Raw genomic sequence first — 14,359 nt, forward strand, 5'->3', positions numbered from 1 at the left:
TTGACGAAGAGAAAAGGGAGGAATTACTCATGCCTTTGGGATGCTTTCATTTTGCGATATCTGAACTGGAGTTGTTGAATATGCTTCTATTTATTTTTATTTACCAAAGAGTTAAAGGAAGAAAGCTGGAATAGACTCATGAGGAAAGTGTGTATATGAAGACAGATAAAGAGCAGATAAAGAGTTAGTAACTTTGCTGATCAGGGACCGAAGAGAGAGATAATCTGCAAGTATTTTAGAGCTAAATACATGGCTAGGTGGATTACCATAAAACACACTGTTATATAATTGGACCTGGGGTGCAAATTAGTAAAAGAAAATTGAGGCTGAGCATCAGAAGAAATTTCTTGGCAGATGTTTCATATTATGAAGTAACCTTGTAGGAATATATTGAGTTCCGTATTGCTGGGCATATTTTTAAGGGAAGCAAAAACACATGAGTGAAAACAGTAAGTAGTGTTTCTCTAGCTCTTTCCTTTTTCTTTTTTTTTTTTTAACCTATGATCTAGGCTTATGATTCTTCTATTTATTACTATGCAGATGTGATAGTAAGTTGCCTTTTTCTTGATAGTAATAGAACTTCTTAACACATTGAGCATAAAGAATATAACAATTATAAATTCTGTAAGATTTGATTCAAATTAGGAAAGACTGCATGTATATTTCATGATACTACAGCTTTGATCTATTATGTACCCCACAGATAAGAAATACAAAGATTCATTAACACTCTTTTTTTCCACAGATTTTTATATGAGCTGTCTCAGATCCCCAACTTCACAGAACGAGCTCAGTGTATTATCTTCCAGTCAGTTTTCTCTGAAGGGGTAACATCAGTCCACCGGAAAGTTGATATCATAACTCGTGTTTCCAAGGTAAGTCCTAATGAAAGCTAAATAAAAACATAAATATATTTTAAAGTATTCATGCCTCTTTTTTTACCATAAGTGATGAACCTTAAGCCTGGTTATTGGCTTTTCAGGAAAATAAAAATATATTAAATTTTTTTAGCTGCTTATAAGAACAAAAGGAGGAGGAAAGAGGAAAGGTGAGTTCTGTGTGATGCCCTATGCTCTACATAGGAAAATTTAGTTTTATTTGAATGGCAGATTTTTATTACTTTGCACATTAAGTAGAATAATAGATAATCGCCATAAAATAGAAATCAGTACAGGACCTTGCAAACTTACTTTTTTTGCATATCACTGTTAATGCCATCAGCAATAGATGCCTGTCATGTTCATTAGCTTATTACTTTCCCCTGGTATCTATACATTTCTATTAACCCTGATACAGCAGATTTTTTAGTACCTGACATAAGCTTTACCTAAGATTTCTATACTACGAATGACTAAAGACAAGATTTTGAAATTATAACAAATAAAACATGAAAAGTAGAATGACGTAAGAATTAGAAGAGAAATTAAATAGTGACCTAAAGGTATAACATCCTGGCCAGGACAGTATTTTTTTTTTGTTTTTTTCCAATTTGAAGATTAGCTTTTGACTAGCTTTGCTGCCACAAAGCACCCATACTCTACCCCTTTGGATTTTCTTTTTTTTCTGGATTTTTTCTATTTCTAACAATAAAAATAGTTACTTAGTATTTCCTTTCCAAAGGAGACATAAATAAGGATTCAGTTTTGTATGAAATAGGAAAAGTGGTATTGCCCTCAGTTTACTTATGAGGAGCTCACACTACAATTGATTTATCCAATGTGTAGTGTAAGGCTGCATAGTTAAGAATGAGGCCCATGGCCTCAGATTCTCGACTGACAAGATAGATGTCTTTATATGTAAATTAAATAATTTATTAGTTCTCCACTGTGTTTCTAGATCTCTTCTCTGTTTTGAGGCATAGTGATTTAGTCGTTAGCCCTGGTATTATCTACATTAAGTATGGATCCAGAAATGTGAATTTCCAGAGCATCAGGAGCAATGAGAAGCAGACTGAATATGACAGTCTGAGTCTAACCTAGTGGCAGCAAAAATAGCACTTCTCCATTTGACTGTGCATTATGCAAACTCATGATAAACCACCTCGTCTGTAAGATTTTTAAAGGCTACTAAGAATGTTTAGTAATCTTCTTCCATTAATCTTTTTGTCATCTACATAGTATATGATGGCATATAACTTTGCTTCATATGGATTAAGTTAAACATAACATCTTAGGCAGATACAGTCTAATAAATGCTCCTCTTAAATGTTTTATTCTTATACCAGTTTTAGCTTCCTTTCCCTACAGGGGTAAAAACACACAAGAAACAAAACCTCTAGCCAAAATAAAATTAAAAAAGGTTTTTTATATTAGCGATTAGAATTTTTGTGCCAACAGAAGTTACAGACCAGTATCCATTTTTCAGGCTTTGCTGAACATGACAAGTGTAAAGGAAATTTTAGGTTTGATTCTGGCTTTTGGAAATTATATGAATGGCGGGAATAGGACCCGAGGTCAAGCTGATGGATTTGGTTTGGAAATACTCCCCAAACTAAAGGATGTCAAAAGCAGAGTAAGTACTCATTTTTAATTAAAGATAATTTTTCTTAAGTGATATATTTTTGTTCCATCATCTGTCAAAAGTTAATCTTTTCTTATTTCTTACCATTCTTGCTTGAAAGAGCAAGGCACGTTGTACCATTTTCTTGCTTTTTTCTCCCAACTTTTCACCTCCTTCTTCTGCACATGTGCATATTTCCATAATCTCCCATTTCTCCTATTCAGTACTATGATAATTATCTTATGTGAGAAATTCTATGTATCTCTCTTACTAGTAGGGACTTAAGTACAGTAGGTTAGAGAGAAGTGAGAGAGCACAGACTGCTGAAGTCTTCTCAAGTAAATGTCTTTTTTCTTGCTCTTAAATTAAGATAGCTCTATGTGACTAAAAATGTTTTAAAAATTAGGTTTAAAAACAAAATATCAGTAAAGATTCAGTGTAGCATATACACTAAGGAATTATACATGAAGGATATAAATATATAATATACAGGATTTTAATCCTCTTCAAAGACGTGTGTCAGAACCAACAAGATATTTTCAATCTTTTTTTTGAATTGGCAGTTAAATGGATGTAGGGCATGAATTCTGAATGGCATACATGAGAAAATGCTCATAGATGGCAGTAAATTGTTTTGTCAAAAACTGAGAACCACTAACACGTTTTTGATTAGTCATGTTAGGATCAGAGTCAGGCTCAAACAAACTCTGGACACCTTTTGAGATGAGGTTACTTTGTTCATTATTTCAGTAGGGCAGAGGAGGAGGTGCTAGATAGATAACGTAGGCCATGGAAACACTGTTCAAAGTTGTTCTTTGCCAAAGCATACCTAGGCACCACATGGATATATGAAGCAGTAAAGAATTGGAGGTATTTTCTGCTGATGCTGGTACAGATCTGGAGGGTGAGAAAAAAAGTTCTTCGTCTTTTCCTACGTGAAGTGCTGTCTTGAACTGTAAGAAAGGTAGATTTTAAGCTCTTGTTCCCATTTATGCTTCATGTACATAGGAATGTGTTTGTGAGACAGGCAATGTCACGAAAGCAGTATGTCTAGGGAGCTTTTTATTTTACTTGTGAAGAACATCATTAACAAAGTATAAAAACACATTTAATGAATTGTTCAGTGAGCAGCTGTATTAATGAAAGTTTTTCCAATGGATTTGAGTCCTTTGCCTCCTAAAGACATTGAGGCGCTGGAGCATGTCCAAAGAAGGGCAATGAAGCTGGTGAAGGGTCTAGAGAGCAAGTCTTATGAGGAGCGGCTGAGGGAACTGGGGTTGTTTAGCCTGGAGAAAAGAAGGCTGAGGGGAGACCTTATGACTCTCTACAACTACCTGAAAGGAGGTTGTAGCAAGGTGGGGGTCAGTCTCTTTTCCCAAGTAACAAGTGATAGGACAAGAGGAAACGACCTCAAGTTGTGCCAGGGGAGGTTTAGTTTGGATATTAGGAAAAATTTCTTCACTGAAAGGGTTATCAAGCATTGGAACAGGCTGCCCAGGGAAGTGGTTCAGTGCCCATCCCTGGACGTATTTAAAAGACGTGTAGATGCGGTGCTTAGGGACATGGTTTAGTGGTGGCCTTGGCAGTGTTAGGTTTATGGTTGGACTGGATGATCTTAAAGGTCTTTTCCAACCTAAATCATTCTATGATCCTATAAGTCTAATTCTTATCTTCCTCTTCACTTGAATGGTTCAGCTGTTCCCTATGACCTCTTTGCTTCCAGTCCTACTCCATGGACAAGACACAGTACAAGCTAAACTAGAACCAGACCAAGTTTTCCAGTACTCAGGTGTTCCCTGGTTGGCCAGCTGCCATGAAGAAAAATGTAAAACAGCTGAGCTTTGCCTGACTTTTCTCAGTAGAACTACTAATTTTAGTCTCGCTCTTCTATCAACCATAAACTTGTAAGAATTTAATTATCTCTGGGACTTTCCAATTTGGCTGAATTTAGCCAGCATGTTCCAAAATTATGAATTATGAAAAGGAGTGACAAATTTACTGTATAATTGCATAAGACTTGTTCCTTAGCAAAACAAGCTAAAAAATTACAGTATTTACAGTTTCCTGGTAGCCAAAATAAATATATTATTAGTTTAGACTAGTCTCCAAAATGCATAAAAGTTCAAAGGGGCCAGCTCCTACAGGCAGACATGAAACCTCAGAGATAATTGGTAGACTATATTGGCAAGAAAGAAGAATGCAGGGTCTTGTATATTTGAACACTAAGGTATCCTTCCTGTGTCCTGTTATTCCCTTTTTGGGAATTGCCAGCAAGCAATATTATGTCTAGGTAAGCTGAATTCCAGGAGCTAAGGTAAAGAGTCAATGTTAAATACCTCTTATTTCACATAAAAGTAATTTGCTGTCACATGAACCTAGAAAGTTACTTGATACAGAGATTTTTTTAAAAATGTAGCTCACTTCAAAATCTCTGTGTTTTCTCTTCTGCAAGTACTCTTTAAACCAAAGTAGGAGGTTTGATAGGTTAACATATAGAAAATAGAATAACAGGTGTATTTTACTCTAAAAGGGCAATCAAATGTTCATGAGTCACCTCAGTTCCTTTTTGTCACATGACCTGTCAGCAAAGTCTTCTAAAATCATTATACAAACAGAGTGGCTTTGTCTGCATGATAGCAATGACTTGCTTAGTTAAGAATAATTTTGCTGGCATATGATATTAATAAACTATAACGTGCTGCAGGCTCTAATACAGGTGAGGCAGCTCTGTACAGAAAGTCAGACATTGTTAACATACAAACATTTGTCCTGATACCTATCAATATATAATATGAAAACACATAAAAAAAAAATTTAATGACATTCCAGATATATTTCCCTATATTATGATTCTTTTATGTTGTTGAACGGTATCCTGTAATGTATAAGTTGCGGTTTTACACTTTTGCTTTAGTTCATCTGGCCTATGCTGACCCAATGACATGTAGCCAAATAAAATGATGTTGTGTACAGTTGTTGTATGCAGGACCATGGAAATGGTGGTTCCACAAAGTGAGTATTAAAATTCATATTTAAAAGGCAACAGGGCATGAAATATACTTACTAAGTACATGGTGTCTGATTTTATATTTGGAGTAAAATATGAAAAATACCTATGCTTCTTTCAGATCTTTATTATAGGTGAATTGAGACTAGAGGAATCAAGAAATTTAGTTCACCTTACTATATCTGAATGACTGTAATATTTAGTTAATATTATATTCAAGAATAATATTATTAATTAATATTATTATTCAAGTTAATATTATTATTCAGTAATGCCTTGCATTATTAAGAAAAAGATATGGGGACAGCTTCTCCCAATGCATGTGTTCTTACCTGGTATTTGGAACCAAAAGGAGCTCTAGGTCCTGTGGTGGTACGATCAAGTCTATGTTATAAAAGATTGATTTTTTGGTCAGTAATGCTAGGGCTGAAGATATTGTGAGTCCTATTTCTCACAGCAATACAAAATAATAATATATTTATTTTGAAATAGAGTAAATTTTCACTCACTTGAAACAGTGTTAATCACACACATTTTTAATAATATATTTATTTTTTCCTAGGATAATGGTATTAATCTTGTGGATTATGTTGTCATATATTACCTACGCCATTGTGATAAGGTAAAAGATTCATTTTCTTTAAGAGATTTTAAAAGGGTTTGTATTAACCTTTTCAAAATCTAAAGACAGTAGCTCTGATGGAAAAATAAAATCCATTTCTTTTGCTTTCTTATAATAGTTGTGGACCTCAATAGGTCTGAAATTTGCTATAGGTTTCAAGATAAGGCTTTGGAAAATTTTACATTAACTGTTGAATTAACCACTGCAGGCAATTGCCTGTGACTGTTGCAGATGGGACAGGTGGTCACTCCAGTCCTGTCTTCTAACATCCTGTTACTGTAATATTGTAAATCTTGTTCCAATGTGCTAATAATAGGAGACAGAAGCATGACTTCTCTCTCATGTCGGAATGCAAGGACAGGTTGTCATTTTAAGATAGGTGAGTCAGCTGATGGGGATGAAAATGTGGGAAGAGGTGTGGCTTCTGCTTTGAGTGAGTTACATTTATGAGGCTTTTTGATAGATATCAGCAGTGCCCGAAGTTTTTGAGTGGAAAATTTTAACTACTGTCTTTTAAATGCAAATGTCACTATTATTTGATTTTAAGTATGTAATTGCTTATTTTTGAGATTAAGAAGATTCCTTTACCTAATCTGTGAATCTAAGACTAGTGCCATTTTTCATGACCCAATGTCTGATTGAATATAAATAACTTTTTCTTTTTTTCCTTTTTTCTTTTTTTCCTTTTTTCTTTTTTGTTCTTTTTTTTCTTCCTCTTTTTTTTTTTTTTTTTTTTAAATTCTTATGTAAGGATGTTGAGTTGATGAGTTAGTAGTCATGACTATTTTTTTCCAGGAGTAAGACTAAAGTAAGTGAAGACATTTCCCTGCCCATGGCAGGGGGGTTGGACTAGATGATCTTTAAAGGTCCCCTTCCAACCCAAACCATTCTATGAATCTATGATCTCTAGCACTAGAGAGTCTGTATGTCAGGAGCCTGTGGAACAGCTCTGGGGACCTAGCTGTAGAGGGGATAAAAAACTAGCAGATATGTAGATCTGTACTTGTTTTCCTTCTTTTTTTAAAATTTTTTCTTTTTTTTTTTTTTTTTTTTTTGAGCAGGGAAGTAAAGTGTCATTACTTTAACCTAAGTACCCATCTTGTAAAAAGCCTCATAACAAAAGCAACTTTGTCTAGCCTGTAATGTTTCTCAGTTCTCAGGATATTGACATATGTATTCTTTTCTGCTTTTTTAGTAATGCTGAAGCTAATATTTTCTAATTAGTTTATTTAAATATTTAATTTTTCTGCAAACTTTCTACTATACTGTAATTTTACTTCAGGGAATTTTGTAAAACAAAACAGTTTATCTTCCTTGGGAGGAAATAGACAAAGTGTAAACGTCATCCATTGTACTTTTTTCCCCCTGAATGTTCATATCTTTATAATAATAAGATTATTTTTTCCCTGTTCACAAAACAGTTAGTTCTCCAACCTATGAGTTTTCCTTTATTACAGACTGAAATATATGCACAGGTAGTATTTTAAACTCACTAGTATATGCTCATACACAGCAATGTCATATTAATACTATTTATATACTTTACTTGTTAAATTTCCACTGGAGCTATTGCTTTGAACCTTGTAAAGTTTTTTGTTTTGTTTTGTTTTACTTGTGATTTTTTTTTCTTATTGTGCTAAAAATAAGGTATATACTTAGGAGTTCCATACAGACATTAACCCTTGGGACTTATTTAGCCACCTAAACCTTCAACTGTATATTTTTATCTGTATAAAATACTTCAGGCAATATATAAATATTGTTTTCAATTTATGCTTATAAAGTGTGTGTATATTTATTGAATTGAGAGAGAATGAAACCACAAACTTTTGGCATAAGACCACTTGTTGCATTAAGATAGGCATTCACGTTATCTGTTTTTAAGAAACTTCTAATCCCTAATCTAAACCTTTATTGATATAAAATGAACCGAAATGTTGTGAGCTCAATGTTGTTTCATAGTTTAAATTGAGCACAGTTTTCTTTAAAACATCTAAAAGGAAGTTTCAACACTCAGAATAGTCAGGATTTCATCTTGAATGATATATATGCTGTTTTAGCAAGAATGATTTAAAATATATTATTTTTACAGTTTTATAATAGTGTTTCATAGATGATGTTTCAAAAAAAAGTAATTTATTTCACTGCAAATGCATTCAATTTTCATAGTGGCCTGTTTGTTTGTTTGTTTGTTTAGGAAGCAGGAACAGACAAGAGTATTTTTCCTTTACCAGAACCACAGGATTTTTTCCAGGCCTCCCAAGTTAAGTTTGAAGACCTAATAAAAGACTTAAGGAAACTGAAGAGAGATCTAGAAGGTAACTGGGAACTTTCACATTTGTTCTGCTAACAACAAAGTGCCATTTAAAATGTGACCTTTATGAGGTTTTCTTATTGCTAATTAGGTTTATAGTGTTGATTCACTTAGATTTTTTACACTGTGGCACAAATTGCTTGCATAAATTAGAAATAAAAAAAATTCAAACTCATGACTTAATAAAAATGAAAGTAAAGATACAGAAAAGTAATTTTCCCTTTTACAATCGAAAGGCCCCTAAAGAAATCTTTCTAAAATTTTCCTTAGTTATGTGTGAATTTTCCTCTGGCTTCTCCAGAACTGAGTGTTTAACTGTAGATATCTGTTAGTTCCATAACATAAATACTTTCTTCAGCACTTGTATAACAACAATTTAACAGCTACAAGAAAGAGTTGAATACTATTAATGTAGAAATAAAACACAGCTTGCCAAGGCACAGCAAAGGGAAATGGAAAGCTCCAGTTCGAAATATTTTCACCCTGGGACATAAAATAAACATTTAAAAATGTTTATTATAAAGAGGGGCTCAGAAACCCAACTCATCTATCAATCAAAGTACTGAGTGGAAATAAAGTAGGAAGGGTTGCTCTCTAAGTGTTCCAAGCAGTTTCATTTTTATTTTGCGCTTCATATGACTTTCTAAAATAAATCCAGCAAATGATGACTGAATATTTTAAGCCTGTCTTTTTTGTTAAGGAAAAGTTGCTACTTTTACTGAAGCAGTTTTGTGTAGAAAATGGAGTTTAGGGAGAGAATCTGCATAAAAGCCTATAAAAACTTCTCCATTTACAGCTCTGCATCAAAATGGAAGAGTCCTTTTAGAATCAGAGTTGAACAAGATGATTGTTTTTGATTTTTTTCAATGTAAGGCAATGAAAACCGTTACAAAATAATTTATCCTTACAGTTAGAAATTGCTGGATTAGGTCACTGCCATCTTTAGGATGGTTTCAAAGGTTAACAGTGGTAGGAAAGTATCAGTTGTTGTTTGTTTGACCCGGGCATAAGTGAGTGCTCTATCTCCTCTCATTGCTTGGCCCTGTAAACCCCTTGGCCTGCCCTCTTTTGGGCTAGTTTGTGCAGAAACATGATCTGTGTTTGATCTTGTACTTTTTCAGCATGTAGTCCTACTGTCATGCATCTTAGTCTTGCAGGATCTGCATTGAGGCTGTGACATTCACATCATATTTGTTCTACATTGCAAAGACACAGACAGCAAGTAGGAAAAGCTGAATGCTTTAACTAACTCTTAAAATAAAAAATGCAGCTTGCTTGTAATCACTGATTTCTATTTTCTAAAACAAATTTTCTTAGGTATTTATAGAAATTTCTAGAAAAAGTGTTATGTTGAGGTTGTTTTCATAATTTTTCTTTGTAAAGATGTATTTGAAACCCAGCCAAACCAATTAACATATAAAGTTAATGACAGCAAAGATTTGAAACAAAAAAGGTTGTGGAAATGTTTTCAGATGTTGGTATTTTATCACTCAGAAGTACGCAACAGAATTCTAACAAGCATTCCTGCGATTAGTTTCTCTTATATTTAAACAAAGAAACAGTCACTCATATAAAAACGTTATATCTCTTTCAAACATTCTCTTTCAGATTTTTTCTTCAGATAATACTGTTGTTTATTTTTAAATCAAAATTTTAATTGAAGAGGTTATAATTTTAACACGTACAACAAAGATTTGATGAGTCTCTGTAGTTTATTGTAGCCATTAAAAAGTTGTGGCTGCTGGCAGAATACCAGTGAAAGTCTAAAGCTGAAACAGATGTGAGTAGCAGAAACCAAGTCCAGAGAAGCATTGGGCCCAGCTATCCAGACAGGCGCGGCCCTTCAGCTGTAAATAATTTGAGCAATATTAACTGGGGCTGCCTGTGTTATAAGGTACATTGGATTTATTTCACAGCTTGGTTGGCTAAGGTAGTCTTAAGCAGATTACCTTGGAAGTGGGATGAGACAAAGGTAATAAATGAAAGAGGAGTTTCTCATGTGCCATTAGGGAATGAACTAATGTTCCTGTTAGTGACGTGCTTTTTTTTTTTCTGAGATTTGTACAGAATGATTAAAAAGAAAGATAAATATCACCTATTGTGCCTGAAATTGCAATTTTGATAGACACTTTTCATAACAGTAGTTATTTAGTATTTAAAGGTATTTTTTACTACTTTATCAAGGCATTCATTTACCTTTCTATCATGGATATTAACACAGGAAAGATTGAGTTATCATGAGTGGCATGTCTTAATGGTGTAAACCTCTGGTTTGAAATACCTAGACACTGTGGAACCAAAAGTTCAAATCTAGATGGAGCACAAACCCTTTCATCCTTTTCAGATAAACAGATTGAGTTCCATACAATTTGCTATTTTGAAGTCTTTCACATTAGACTTTAAAGGGACAGACTAACTTTACTCTAAAGGTATTAGACTAAAGTTTGGCTCAAAAATTCAAACAAATTTTTTGAGAACCTTAATACTTAACACATATTCCAGAATAAACTTTGTAATCATGAGGATTTTTAGGTTAAAAAGAATGATAAACAAAAATATGCATTTAATATATGCTTTTAAAGGGAAAGTGCAAAAAAATGCAATATTAAATAGCGAGATGAAAATTTTAGAGTGAAATCTGGTTCCACTTTGAAGTCACAGGAAGAAGAAATGTTTTCTGTAACCTCAGGTTTTCACTCCAAGTCTGTATAGTCAGTGTATTTCCAAGGTTTTCAAATATTACGTAGTAGCACAAGCAGATACATTTGTTCATTTAACAGGTATTAGCTTTCCAGTTAATCTTTATACTTATGGAAAAAAAAGGTTTTGCTTTGCATCAGTATTTTAAGATTGTAAGATATCTTATTCCTTGTCTAGGGCAATGATTTCCACTTTTTCCTTTCCCTATGACCAAATATGATTTCCCTTCTAGTCTGGACAATGTCACTTGATTGGTATTCTGGAATAAATACAGAATGTTTGAAACGTGTCATCATAAGAAAATTTTTAGAAAGAAAGCCACTTTACCAAATTATGATAGACTTGTATAAGTTTTACCATGAATCTTTTATTCATCTCTCTCCAAAGTTGTACAATCTTAATTATTCAAAATTAGTTGCACTGTAGATTGTTTCCATCTGTCATACTCATTGCTCTTCTTTGCAATACAGTTTGTAAAATTTTAAAATGCTGCTCCATTAGTCAAAAGAAAGCAATATTAGATTCCTTATATCATTTACTGCAATGTTCATTATAACTTTTTACTGTTCTTAACCTTAACAACTGAAAGAGCAAAGATATTTATTGAATGGTTAAAAACGGAAACCAAGGTAGGTCGACTCTACTTTCAAGAGTCACACCTTTATTTCTTGTAATTAATTAAATTTCCTATGAGATCGTAATATTCTGATCCCATTGAAAATCCACATACCTTTTGCTTTCACCTTCTTTCATGGCCACCAGTAGAGATATTAGTTGCCATTTTCAAACTAATATTTTTTCAGTACTGTATATATGTTTTAAATTTTTACTGACTTAACTGAGGATATATGAGTATATGTAGGTGTTTACACACACACATACATGACTGAAAAGAAATAATTTAATCTGAAATAGAAACAAGACTTCATGGATCAGCTACCTATAATCATCAGTTGGATTTCAGTACTCCAGAAGACTTGGTTTCAAGCTGGGGGCCTCTTAACCTAATTGTTGACAGATCTGTGTCTTGCACGTTACCCCACAACTTTTCCACATTTAAGTAGTGGAACTTCATCAAAACTTCAGCTTATGGCAACCCCATCTTGTAAAATTGTATAACTCTTACAAAAAGATTAAAAGGGAAGCAAGTAAAACTATACATGAAAAGCTGAGAAATGACAATGTTACGTTGGCTGTTTTCACATTGTTTTTCATACAGAAGCATGACAAGTATCTTAAAATCACAGAGAAATGCAGGTTGTTTGGTTGGAAGGTACCTTTGGAGGTCCTGTGGTCCAAAGCCTTTGAGCAGGACTAACTTCATATTTAGATCAGGTTGTACAGGGCCTTAGCCAGCTCCGTTTTGAATCTGAGGATGGAAATTCCAACACCTCTCCGGGCACCTGTTCCAGTGCTGAATCACTGTCTTGAATATTTTTCCTTATCCTTTGTGAGAATTTCCTGTGCTGCAACTAATGACTATTGCTCCTTTTTGTTGAGATGTGCATTTCTGAGAAAAGTCTGGCTCCATCTTCTCTATAGCTATTCGTTAGATAGTTGAAGTGAAAAACTAGATCCCCAGTTAGCTTTTTCTTCACCAGGCTGAACATACTTGGCTTTCTCTGCCTCTTCAAGTGCTTCATTTTATTTTCATTCTCAAATGTCATCATGACTAAATATATATTCTTTTTCAGATATGAATATGTGTGTGTATATATATACTCATATAGGTAGATAGATAGATAGATACTCTTTTTCATAGAAACAGATCCAGTGCGCTGGATGTGACTAGTATAGTGTTGCCATGCTGATACCAGCACCATAGCTATTAACCCTGTCTCTTAGCATGGCTGACTAGATCAGACTAAACTGTTGCATCTACATTGCTCTCATTCAGTGCCTCTTCAGGGAGCTCTGTAGCACATTATATTGTAAAGTTGGTATGTGTTGCAAAATTAAGACAAGAATGGAAGAGAATTTAGAAATGAGAAATGGGTGGAAATTGAAAAGGGTCACTCATTCTCGATTCTTGCATCCACTGTCACTATAAATAGTCAAGGAGGAAGCTGCAAAAAGAAAGAAATTAATTTAATGTCTTATTATTTATTCAGATGGAATTATATATTTAGTTCATATATAATATGGCCTTAGATAAAGTCTGTTTTATGGAATAGATTTTTACTATAATCATGATACAATAATTATCAAGAGGGCAATGATTACAATGTTGAGAGGTTTTGTCTATCATTTGATTTGCTTTATAGACAGTAAGGTTACTGGATCACATAATGAAAATTCTAAATATTATATCAGTTTGAGTGTTAACTTTCCAAATAATTTGTTGGATCAATAGATATTTCTTAGTAAAAGCTGATTGTTTATTCATTACAGGAGGGTAGTATTCAAAAAAGTATCAAAGGGCTTTTTCTAAAATATTTTCAACCAATTGAAGCCTTAGTCTAATTTACATGAAATGTTTTAAGTCAATTTAAAAGTGGGATTTAGACATCTGAGTCACATACATGTTCTAGAAAAATTTTCCCAGCAGGAGCAGAGAAGTTGTATGATACTTTCCAGGAACTAGTCACTTTAATTGTCTTCATGTTAATTATACTTTTAAATTTTAAAAATCATCTTAAAATTTTGGAAGTGCAGGCAAATAGAAATTTGAACTGGGTGGTGGAACATGAGAGGCCAAATAGGTGCATGTGTTATTTCTTTAGACATTGGCATAAATGGAGCACATTGTTTTGTACCTGGTGAGTATCGCTATATTTTTGCACTATCCAACATTTACATGATATATTTTGAGGCAATGCAGGATGGTGTGAGGAAAAGAGCAAAGGACATCTTTATACAGGAACAGTTATTTTGTTTTCAAGAGTTGACAAAATGACATTCTTTTCCTTCTCAGAGTTTTCTGACCTCTTTTTGAATAGTCTCTTGCCTCAGCAGGATGAGATATATTTCAGTTTGTTTTGATTTGGCAAAGATACAACACAGGCATTAAAAAACACATTTTGTATATGTGCATTGGATTCTATTTTACAATAAAACTAACATTTTGACAGTGTTCCATTGGTAATGTTCATATATGAATACATTAAGTGGAAATTTTCCTAAGTGGATCATTTCTGAAAATTCCATTAGATTTTCTAGTTTGTGATAATAGAGAATAGTATGGAATGGTTTTAATAAGATTCAGAAATATAACAGA

At 33.5% G+C, this 14,359-nt stretch overlaps 1 protein-coding gene across 5 annotated transcripts in view; it reads left to right on the forward strand.

The window, feature by feature from the left end:
• The window catches only part of FMN1 (formin 1), a 188,407-nt gene that overhangs the window by 119,392 nt on the left and 54,656 nt on the right, over nucleotides 1-14,359 (forward strand). For all 5 annotated transcript variants that reach the window (XM_087746611.1, XM_087746613.1, XM_087746612.1 and 2 more), the window contains 4 exons: nucleotides 746-875; nucleotides 2,365-2,511; nucleotides 6,069-6,128; nucleotides 8,326-8,446. In XM_087746611.1, coding sequence (XP_087602737.1) covers nucleotides 746-875; nucleotides 2,365-2,511; nucleotides 6,069-6,128; nucleotides 8,326-8,446 — 458 coding nt within the window. The remainder of the gene's footprint in view (nucleotides 1-745; nucleotides 876-2,364; nucleotides 2,512-6,068; nucleotides 6,129-8,325; nucleotides 8,447-14,359) is intronic.

This window comes from Nipponia nippon, unplaced genomic scaffold (genome assembly GCF_047370975.1).
Source record: "Nipponia nippon isolate SJK-2023a ecotype South Korea unplaced genomic scaffold, ASM4737097v1 scaffold_10, whole genome shotgun sequence".
In the NCBI taxonomy this organism is placed as follows: domain Eukaryota; kingdom Metazoa; phylum Chordata; class Aves; order Pelecaniformes; family Threskiornithidae; genus Nipponia; species Nipponia nippon.